The sequence below is a fragment of the Cryphonectria parasitica genome (assembly GCF_011745365.1).
Source record: "Cryphonectria parasitica EP155 unplaced genomic scaffold M406scaffold_2, whole genome shotgun sequence".
NCBI classification, from domain to species: Eukaryota; Fungi; Ascomycota; class Sordariomycetes; order Diaporthales; family Cryphonectriaceae; genus Cryphonectria; species Cryphonectria parasitica.
Window position 1 is genome coordinate 4,763,076 of NW_024468910.1, and position 12,323 is coordinate 4,775,398.

Here is a 12,323-nt window from a genome sequence, read left to right on the forward strand (position 1 = left end):
TATATTAAGTAGTTATTATTATAGCAGAATATTCAGCTGAAACTTCTGTAATCAACAGAATTCAATACTTGCTTTAAGAGAATATTTTTGCTTAGCTAATTAGATTATTATATTTGTATTATATTGAGCTATTATTCTTCGGAAATAGATTTTTATTATTAAAGCTTTTTAAGCTAGTAACAATCTTATGCAATATAGCTTAGTTTATTGCAGTTATAATAATTCTGATTATATATTTTCCTTATAGTTGCATTTAATTCTATAAGTTTAGCATAAGTATTTTCACTCTATATTATGTTCTGTTAAAAGCTTTTATTCTAGCTTCGGAATTGGAACTTTTTGCTAGTATTTAGCTGCAATCATTATATAGATTAGCTTTCTTCCTTCTTAAACTTCTCTATCTGTTATTTATAGAAATGATTATTAATTCTAATTACTATATTTGTAAATATTGCAAAGTTATCAAGCTAATCTTGCTTAAAAATCTTATTCTTAATATTATTCTTTAGTTCTTAATAGTAATAGTTAATAAGATTCTTATCTTTCTATAGTAATTATATTATAAGTTATTTGAACTTTACTATATATACTAAAGCTAATTTAGCTTATTGCAATTCCATTAACTGCTAAGCTATAATATATTTCTTATTAGAATTATTAAAAGTTTTCTTAATAGCTTTTTCGAAGCTTGCAAAGAAATCAAATATTTCCTTAATGCTTTTAGTACATACATTGAGATTATTAGTATATTCCAGATAACTACAAAAAGCGAGCTTATATTAGATAAGAGCATTCTTCTCAAGATATATTTCAGCAAGAATTGTTTTCTCAAATTTCATAGTAAACTAAGATGCATTATACAAGAAGTAAGCTTTGCAGTAAATAAGGAATTCTTGAAAGAGTTTCTGAGTACTGTTATATATAATAAGCTTATTCATCTTATAGCTTCTATAAGTAGAGATATGAGAATTATGCTGAATTTGTTTCTGCTAAGCTTGAATAATATTCTTCTGCTATTGCTAGCTTAGCTGAAATTCTTTAATACATTAAGTAAGAAGGCAGATCTAGCTGATCAGATTTTTCTACATGAATTGGTATAAGAACGAGAAAGAGATTTCTAGAGTTATTATATTCTGTATTATTCAAGAGAATAATACTGAATTATTCTTGAATAAGAGTTATTAAAATGTAATAAATGCATTGCAATATCTGAAGATCTGAAGTATACAAAAGATTTATGCTAATAAGAGCAGTATTAAAGTAGAATCTACTGAATACGGAATATAATTATAATTTGTATAAGTACTAATTATTTACTTTTGAAGCTATTCAAGTATATAATAAATGAATACTTAGATTAATAACTGAAGAGCTATATTCTGATAGTTTATCTAGTAATAATAAATATATTCTTATATATTCAGCTCTTCAGTATAAGTTGATAGAGTTGATTATTAACTTCTTCGACTGCTTAATAGAGTTGGTTATTGACTTTTTCAACTGATTAACAGAGTCGATCGTCGACTTCTTTGACTGTGCAACTATTATAATCCTAACTCTGGTTATGTAATACTGTCTGTTGTCCGATACTGAGTTGCGATATCTGGTCCTTTGTTGGCAGGGTCTTTCCCGTGACCTGCATGCTGGATGGGTTATAACATATTAGCATAACTACTATCGCTAAATCCTATTAAATTTAATTCAATAGAATCTTTATTATATAGATTATAGCAAATACCTAGATTCGGTTTATTTACTAAATAGCCCCATATACGATTTAAAGCATTTCAGTGTTCTTTTGAAGGATTTGATATAAACCTTGAGCATAGATTAACCTCATATGTTATATCAGGTCTAGTTTTCATAGCTAAATATAGTAATGCACCTATTTGTTGTTGATATAGTTTTATATCATCAGCATTTGCCTGTTTATTTGATTTACGAAGTTTTAAATTCGTTTCAACAGGTGTATTAAATCTTTTCGAATGCTGTTTATTAAACCTTTCTATACACTTTTTAGTATATTTAGTTTGGTGCATTTTTAGTATATTGTTTTCCTTATTTATTTCTATTTCCATGCCTAGGAAATTAGTAGGAATTCCCATATACTGAATTTTCATATCAATATTAGCTTTATTAGCTATTTCTTTTATCTTATTGATATTAGGTTCCAGCATTATTATATTGTCGATATGGCATAGTAGAATAATCTTTTCTTTTTTATTCAAAAAACAGCCTTAGTCGTATTTTGATTCAATAAAACCCTACTTTTCTAAGCTTGTTTTTAGATATTTATACCATAGCCTAGGCGATTGCTTTAGACTATATAATGCTTTAGCTAATTTACAGACCTTATTTTCTAAGCTTGGTTTTTCAAATCCAATAGGTTGAATAGTATATATTTCTTGGTCTATTTTAGCATGTACGAAAGCGTTTTTCACATCGTACTATAAAAAGTTCCAATTGAAATATAAGCTAATTATAAACGCTAGTCTATAAGTTTCGCTTCTGCAGGTCGTACTAAAGGTTTCTAAATAATCTATACCTAATATTTGATTAAAACCTTGTATAACCCAACGGGATTTATAACGAATAATATTTCCAAATTCGTCTGTTTTATATTTATAGACCCAACGCTCCCCTAGCGTTTTAAAGCCTTTTGGTAAATCAACTAATTCCCAGGTATATTGCTTTTCTAATTCATCTACTTCAGCTTTCATAGATAGAAGCTATTCAGCAGCTTCTTTGCTAAATATAGCTTGTTTATAAGTAGATAGTTCTTTATTTGTATTTGTTATACAAATAAGTGCATTTAATTCATCGATATCGTTTAATTCAGTAATATTTTCTATATTACTATTTTTCAAAGCAATATTAGCTATTTCACTATACTTTTTAGTAATTGCTGTTTCTGAGTTATTATAACGGTTTTTATTACTAAAAGAAGAGGTTTGTAAAGATAGCTCGTCTGGTAATTCGATTTTGCTAATAGCATTATTAACTATTGACCTGTTTTGCAATTTAGTTAATAATTCACTATTTAGCATATTATTATTAGCTTTATTTGTATAATAATTTAAGAAAGCTGTTTTCTATTATTTTTATATCTCGAATCCATATAGGCTAGCTGCGTTTTAAATCCCAGATTTTATAATTCGCATTATTTTCATCATAGCTTATCAATAGACCTAAAGAAGCCTTTGGTTCTATTTTAGCGCCTTCATAAGGCCCTTTTAGTTTATAATATATTAGGCTACCAAAAACCTTTATATTACTTATATTTGGTTTATTTTTATTTTTCAATTCAAAAGGTGTTTTAAAACCTATAGTTGAATGTAATGTACAGTTATATAAGTAACAAGCTGTTATTACTGCTTCCTCCCATAAGAATAAAGATAGATTAGCATTTAATAATAAAGCTCTTACTTTATTTAGTAAAGTTCGATTTATTCTTTCTATAGCCCTATTTTGCTGTAGCGTATAAGGCGAAGATTTTTGGTGTATTATACCAGCATTATTTAATGCTAGTTGAAATCGTTTATTTACGAATTCAGTACCATTATCGCTTGCAAATCGCTTTATTTTATTCGTACACTGATTTTCAGCTATAGCTTTAAACTTATTAAAAGCTATAATAGCTTCATCTTTTGACTTTAATAGTTCAATTTCAAGGTATTTAGTTTTTTCGTCTAGAAATGTTATAAAGTACTTATATTTGTTATAAGTAGGTGAGCTTATTAGCTCACATATATCAGAACTAATTTTTTCTAAATATTGGCTTGCTTTAAGCGAATTAGAAAACTTATTTATATTTTGTGTTATATTTGCTTTATAGCATATTTCACAGTTAGATAGTTTATCTATATCAGATATTTTCATCTGTTTATTTTGTATATTAAGCTTATCTGTATTAGCTATTAATTTACCAATAGCCTTTTTATTTATATGGCTGAATCTTTTGTGTAATAATTCTATTTTACTTATTTCTTTTGATTCGTTTAGTACTAAAACTTTCTTTAGTAATTTAATAGGCTTAATAGGTAAATAGTATAGATTACCTATCTTTTCACCAATAGAAATAGTTTTCATATTTTTAAACAGTATTATTATATTATTATTAAAATAACTACTAATATCTTTAGATAAATAACCTTGTGATATTAAATTAATACCTATTTCTGATATATAATAGCAATTATTTAATAGTAATAATTCTTTTGAATTAATAAACTAAACTAAAACAGTACCAACGCTTTTTATATCCGATTTCTTTGCTTCTCTCCAGCTTACAGTTTTATTACATACTGTAAAGGTTCGGAATAACGATCTATTGTATATTATATTTCGTTCAGCTGCTGAATCTATTATAAAATTAGCATTGAACCAGAACTAGAGCGCTGTCGCCCTTGAAAGGGAAAAAGGGACGAACAGCTGCCGAAGCAATGGGCAAGGGCTCGTGCAACCCAAGCGTGCCTGTACAGATGAGGACAGCAAACTAAGGCCACACGGGCACAAGAACAGGGTGAAAAACCTGTCTTAGACCTGTCCAGAGGGTTCAAAATTGAAAAGAAGAGAAAAGGATGCTTTTTTTGTTGCTTGTAGCTAAAGAATTTGAAAAGTGGGTGGTATCCTTTATATGTATGAGGACTCTTGACCCACTGTACTCCATGTCCCACGGACTACCACCCTGGCCACCACAACAGCATAATAGTTCTTTTTCGTGCAATTAGTATCAAATATCTTTATTGCTTGTATTTCAGCTATAGACGAATTTATTCGTTCAATAGTTCGCTCTAATTTTATAATAGTATTATTATTAGCGTTGTTTTTCGTGGTAATATTTACCTGAGGAGAATAATCGCTTATTAGATCAAAGTTTATATTCAGGTTCATTTCTTCAACAGTTGAAAAATCTTCCTGAATTTCAGTTGATTTATTAATTTCAGCTTGCGCTGTAATTAAATTATCAACATTATTTTCCCTTGATTGACGAGCAATATTGATCTGACGGCTTTTTGGATTCAAGGGTTTATTTTCCTTGTTTTGAATCGAATTAGGATCTCTTGTTGAATTCCAGCCTTTAGAAGCTTTATCTGGAAATAGATAAAAACAGTCCCTTGTATTATGAGTAGGTAAATTGCAATGCTTGCAATATTTCCCCTTAGTCTTTTTCCAAGGCTTTTTAATAATTCGATTGTTTTTATTCTTTTTATTCAAGTTATTTTTACTTGAAGTAAAAAGAATCTTTTTCGTATTCGTGCTGATTCTTTTAGATTCGTCTAACAGAGTGGCTATAAGCGTAGTAGTTGTATACGCGCTAGGATCAATTCGGCATTGTTGAATAACTGACGAAATAAAGTTGTTATATTCGTCTGGAAGGCTTTCGAGAATCCAAGTTAGGACTAATTCGTCAGATAAATTTATATCCCTTGATTTTAGTTTATCTAAAATCCGTTTAATCGAGTTAACGAATTTTTCCATTAGCTCTTCGTATTGTAAGATAAAAAACTCCTTACAAACTAGAAACGTTAAAGTAAATTCTTTAGGATTATATAAATATTCTAATTCTTTCCAAATATCGTATGCTGTTGATAAATGTTGAATTTGTTGTAAAGAATCATCTTCTATTAGAAGAATAATTAGGTTTTTTGCTGTTATATCTTCCTGAGCTGTTGGTATAATCGCACTTCGTATTTCTGATGCTTCTTGTAAAAGATCTATAGATGAATTTTCGTCTTCTTCATCATTTAGTTCTTCAGCTCTATTAATTAGGGTATATTTTCGAAGAATAGCGTTATAGATCTTTTTCTAGCGTAAGGTGCTTTTGGTGCGAATAGCCCAGGGAATATAGTTTTCCTCGCTCTTAAGACGAGCAAAAAGCGTGCGAAGTTCGGAAGTCGCCATTTTACTATTTTAATAAAATAGTATATTTTTCTTTTTTAGAAAAATAGTTATTCGATATATAATAATATATTATACTATTATATAGTTAATCAATATATTATATTGACTTAATTTTCTTATATCGATCAAATCGATAGAGAAAAAGTGAGATTTTGCAAAAAGTGCGTAATCGTTCGAATTGGCTTAAGATGCAAAACTTTAGTTGCAAAGTCGATTTTTGCAACCAATAAAATAGATAGATAAAATCTGTCAAGATAGTATATATACTATTTTATACTATTAATATATTATATTAATAGATTTTGGTTTCGAAAAGGGAATAGTTCGAAAAAGTTGAAAAGTAATTGTTTTTCGAATCTTAGTTGAATGTGAACTAATTTTCACAAATAGGTAAAATCTGTTGAAAAAGGAATGAAAAAAGAGTAGATAGAAGGGTTTTTCAACAAATATAAGATAAATAAGGTATTTCCCGAATTATAGCAAATCCGGGCTCATAACCTCAAAAGGTAGTAGTAGGAAGAGGGAAATACTAGTTAGTTGAAATAGTTAATAGTTGGTTGAAAGGCTTGATTGAATTGCTTGATACTATATTTCTATCTTAAATTAAGAAGGAAATATACAGACTATTTATCTTTGAATTTCTTTCAATAGAAATTTACTAATTCAACTGATTTGTTTATTTCTTTATTATTAGTTAAATTATAACATTCTTTATTTATTTATACATTCTTTGTTTAATTAGTTTCAATTTAGATTTTCAAATAACATTTAGTTACTGGAATTGAAATAGCTTGTTATCTAATTTCAATAGGAATTTTATCCTATAGTTATTTGTTTGTTTAATTTAAATAAGAATGTTTGAATTAAAGTAATTAGCTGAAATTCCTTTTCGGAGCTTTTACTCCTTAGTCTATAGTTTAAACTTTTATATGAAAAGTTTATTCTTTTTATTAGAGATAGTTACTATTGGAAATAGTAAACTAATAAAGATAGTTAACTTTCTAAATATGGAAATAACTCTTCGCAGATTTTATAAGAAGTTTTGCATTCTAAAGCATTTATAATACTATTTCTATATACTTCTTATATTCTTTCAGTATTCAAGAATAAATAAGAATATTATTAAGATATGCAATAATAAACTAATTAAGATATTTATATAGAATATAATTGATTATTTCTTGAAATAAAGCTAAAATATTTGTTAAATCAAAGAATATAATTAAATACTTATAATATTTATAGTATATTCTGAAAGCAGTTTTCTATTTCTTTTCTTTCTTTATTCTAATTAGATTATAAGCTTCTTTAAGATTTAAAGCTATAAATTATTATATTTCTTATAATCTATTTTATAGCTTTTTAATAAATAATAATAAATATTAGTTTTTAATTATAATATTATTAAATTATTTATAATTAATATATAGCTTAAGCTTATTATTTTTCTTAGATATAAATAGAATAAGATATTCTGCTAATAATTGTAATAATTATATATATTTTTTCTTAAGATTCTTATTAAGATATTTTCTAAATGCTTCAAATTATACTTTATCTAATTTATAAATAAAAAAAAACTTAGATTATTTTTCTTTTTATAGTAGAATCTTATAATTATATAAGCTATATTCTAATAATTCTATATTCAATTCTTCTTGAAATAATTTCTTAAATTTATAATATTTTTATAATATATTTATAAGTATTAATTCTAATATAATGAGCACTGCAGCAATCCGAAGATTCCAAAGTATACAAAGGGGGTTTATGCTAATAAGAGCGGTATCAAAGTGCTAAGTCCTTGAATACAGAACTGTACAAGTCTCAGTAAGTAATACAAGTATTTACTGCTTTTGAAGCTATCAGAGTAGAGAGTAATCTAATACTTAGATTAGTAACTGAAGAGCTATATACAATGATCTATCTAGTTGGTAATGAACGTATTCTTATATATCCAGCTCTTTGTTGTAGCTTATCTGGCTTATTATGATTCGTGATCTGTGTTGTGATGATTCAGTGAGTGGCTTACTTGCTTCGTTGTGATCCAACCCTAATCCTTGCTTACGTAATTCTGGGTGGTTGTTCGATGTTGGGTTATGATATCTGGTTCTTTGTAGGCGGAGCCTGTTTCGTGATCTGCATGTTGAATGGGTTATAATATTATCTCTCTCCTATTAGTCGTTGTTCTCAACGTACTTCCGTAAGTTTCCTGGTAAGCTGTTCGTAGGTCTGGTCATGCCTTCCTAATTGAGATGTCGAACAGAATCGAAAAGTCCCTTTCTCGAAAATCCGAATAACGCCTTCAGCTTTCTTTGACTATCGATCTTCAGAATTTCGAAATTATGCTTTGTTCTTTCTATATCTTAAAGAGGTTGGAGTGTAAGATAATAGAAGATACTAAAAGGTATTTCTGTTATATTTGCTGGGGTTGTTCCTGCAATGGTTTCAGTATTCCAGTGAATGCTTGTGAGTTTGTTCTTCTTCTGAATTCTTCCTTGTTTGCCTTCTGATTCTTATGATAGTATTTCGTATTACTATTAAACTTGATTGCTTAGATCGGGAGGAGTTGGATGCGGAGGAAGTTCTTCTTAAGCTCCAGTTCAAATTGGGCAAGGCAACGGCCCGTTTGGTGCGTTTGCGGAAACAGAAACGTTCCCTGCGTAATCGTAGCGCGAAGATAGTTAGTCAGGATCTGCATTCCCTGGATGAGCTGGAGAAGAAGGAGCGTTGGGAGGAGGATGCTCGGCGTGCTGCTGAATCTGAGGCTGTGGCTGAGGCTCAGTCTTGGGGCGCTCTCGATGTGGTGGATTGGGACAGCATTTTGGGTGGAGTTGTGGCGTCTGATTCTCGCCCTGAGGTGAAGAGGTCTTAAGTAGTGGTTTCTGCTATCGTTGTGATGCCAAAATGACTGCCAATGGTGTAGCAGTGGAGTTGAGGCTAGTTTTTGTTTTCCAGTATTTTATCAATTTTTCCATGGCGTTTCCGATGTTCTCCTGCGGTTCCCATGAGTTTTCGCTTGCTGAGTAATCTTTCCACTTGATGAGGTATTTGAGCGTATTGTTGTTGCTTCTGTACTTGAGGATCTTCTCCACTTTGTATTCTGGTTTATTGTTTTCTACTTCCGCTGTATTATTCATTAGTATTTTCTGTACTGTTGATTTCAGCAGTAAGATGTGGAAAACCGAGTATATCCTTATCCTATGAGGTAATGCTAATTTGTAATTGATTGGAAAGATCTGTTATAAGATTTTGAATAATTCTAACTTCTTATAGTTGAGTTTATTGCTAAGTTTTGTTATTTTAATGTTTTTTTGAAGTAGATAAATCTTATTTTCCTTCTATAGGATTAGTTTCTTAATTCTTTTGGAGTTTGCATATTATACTATTCGTTTCTAGATGAATTGTAGTTCTGATTGGAGTTTCTTCTGAATTTTCTTAATCTTCTTAATTTTCTTATCTGCAGCTTTTATATTCGCTTCTAGCAATATCTTGTAATAAGCTGTTGAGTTATATTTATAGAGTATGAAGAATAATAATCTCTTTATTATGCTTATATCTGCATTATTATAAGCGAACTATGCAAAAAGTAATAAATTAATCTAATTATTTTATTTTTAGTTGATATAGTATTAAAGATATTATTTAATAATTTGATTTATTCTTTCTATCTGTTTATCTGTTTGTAAATAAAATGCTATAGATATTCTGTAGTATGTTCTAAGCTGTTTTATAAGTAAAGTTTAAAACTTTGAGTTGAACTTTCTATTTCTATTAGAGATTACTTCTTCTGATATGCTATAGTTAGCAATAATTATTCTAAGGAATATATATGCAAGTTCTTCTGCTATACTGCTTTTCTTATAGAGAAGAAAATAAGTATATTTGCTTAGTTTGCAAATCATTACTAGAATGCTATTATATTATATCTTAGTTAAGAGTTCTTGTAAGAAAGATAGCTTAATAATAAAGTTTAGATTGATGGATTGCTAAATAGTTATAAGTATTAATAAGAAATGCAGTAGTTTATAAGATTTATATCTTTCTGCTTTGTTCTTCTTGCAGCTATTATATTATTATAAAATATTCTTAATTCTTTTCCTAAAGCTTAATAGATTTCAGTATCTTTTAATGCATTTATAAATTGCTCTGACTTTCTAGTATCTATATGCTAGTATACTGTATATATTCTTAATATAATTGTTTTATTTATCTGAGATTATTAATTCTGAATTCTTTTCTGAGAGTTCTATTTTAAAAGCAGCATTCAGTTCTCTGTATATATTAACAAGATTTTCTGATTTATCTTGAATAAAGATATTTTATATATCTGAAGAATCTGCATCTCGATAATCTGATCTTCTGCTGAGAGCATCTGCTTATTCATTCTCTAAGCTTTTGCAATATATAATCTTGAAATTGAATTATAAGAAGAATTCTATTTATCTAATTTATTATTTATTCAAAATCTTAGTTATTATAAATATAGTTAGATTCTTATAATCCGAGTAAACTATAATTGAGTATTATATGCTAATAAGATAGTATTGCTACTTCTTGAAAGCTTTCATTATTGCTATGAGTTTCTGATTAAGAATTCTGTAATTGATTTTCAAGCTATTCAATTTCTTTAAAAAGTTGCTTATAATTCTTAGATACTCTTAATCATCTTGCTAGCTAAGTTATTCTTCGAGTATATATTCTAATGCATTAGTCTTAATTTCAAAGGATTTGTAGGGATTTGCTTTATACAGAATTGGTTCTAAGATAATATGCTTAATAATCTTATTGAAAGCTTCTTGTACTTTGAGAGTTTATTTGAAGAGCTGCTTCTTTTTAGTAAGATTTGTAAGAGAATGTGCAATCCAGCTGTAGTTCTTAATAAACTGCTTGTAGAAGTTGATATATCTGAGGAAAGATTTAATATCCCTAATGTTTCTGAGAACTAGCTAATTCCTAATAGCTTCTATCTTGTTTTTCTATAGCTTAATGCATTCTAGCTTAATTGTAAATTCGAAGTAGTTAATCTTTTGTATGTGAAAGTAACTCTTTGCGGATTTTATAAGAAGTTTTGCATTTTGAAGCATTTGCAATACTATTTCTATATATTTCTTATATTCTTTAAGTATTTGAGAGTAGATAAGGATATTATTGAAATAAGCAATGATGAACTGATTCAGATGCTTGCATAGAATATAATTGATTATTTTCTGGAATAAAGCTGGAATATTTGTTAAATCAAAAAGCATAATCAAATATTCATAGTATTCATAGCATATTCTGAAAGCAGTTTTCTATTCTTCTTCTTTCTTTACTCTAATTAGATTATAAGCTTCTTTTAGATTTAGAATTATAAACTATTATGCTTCTTGCAGCTTATCTTATAATTTCTTAATAAATAGCAATGAATATCAGTTCTTAATTATAATATTGTTGAATTACTTGTAGTTAATATATAGCTTAAGCTTGCTATTCTTTTTAAATACAAACAGGATAGAATATCCTGCTGATAATTGCAATGATTATATATATTCCTTCTTAAGATTCTTATCAAGATATTTCTTAAATGCTTCTAATTATGCTTTATTTAGTTCATAAATAGGAAAGAACTTGGATTGTTTTTCTTCTTGTAGCAGGATCTTGTAGTTATATAGGCTGTATTCTGATAATTCTGTATTCAATTCTCTCTGAAATAGTTTCTTAAACTTGTAATATTCTTGTAATATGTTTGTAAGTATTGATTCTGATTCTTGTGCTGTTTCTGCTATTTAGAGGAATAGTAGGTACTGTTAAGCATGCTTCTTTTCATTCGTTGTTTTTAGCGATGTTTTTGAGAGCTTTAAGTATTCGCTCTGAGCTGAATCAAGCGCTTGAGAGCTTAGTTTCGAGGTTTTTTCCGTATAGGTTTATAATTCATATTCTGAAGCTTTTTCTTGTTGCTTCGGAGCGAACTAACTTGCTAAGAGTCTCGCTTCCGTTGTTTTGCTAATCTGTTAGCACTCTAGCATTGTTTAGGTTTGCTTGTTACTAGATTCTTCTTCTTGAATTGCTAGCTCTGCTAATTTGGAAATATATATAAAGTTATTTAAAGCTTCTTTTTCCAAGTATTCTTTAATAATTAGCTTTGATTCTGCATTGTTGATTGCAACTATCTCTCTGGGTATAGCTTGTTCTCATAAGATCTAGCTAGTAGTTTAATTAATTCGAGAATTGTACTCTTTGAGCTATAGAAGCTTTATAATTAGCTTATACTATGCTATATCTATAATGTTAAAAAAAGCTTTAATTATGCATTCTTGGATTGAGATAGATAAATAATCAGTCTTCTTATTAATTACTTCTTGATTGTATATAACAGATTATTCTTTTATAATGCTGAAAGTATATGAGCATCTCTTCTATCTCTATTATAGTTATGC

General features: G+C 28.2%; 1 protein-coding gene across 1 annotated transcript; it reads left to right on the plus strand.

The window, feature by feature from the left end:
- Positions 1-8,204: 8,204 nt before the first annotated feature.
- M406DRAFT_224058 (uncharacterized protein) lies at positions 8,205-8,650 on the plus strand (the record flags this gene model as incomplete). The annotated part of the gene is made up of 2 exons (XM_040915675.1): positions 8,205-8,373; positions 8,430-8,650. Coding segments are annotated over 2 exons (390 nt in total), but the record flags the coding sequence as incomplete, so codon positions are not given.
- Between the last annotated feature and the right edge of the window lie 3,673 nt (positions 8,651-12,323).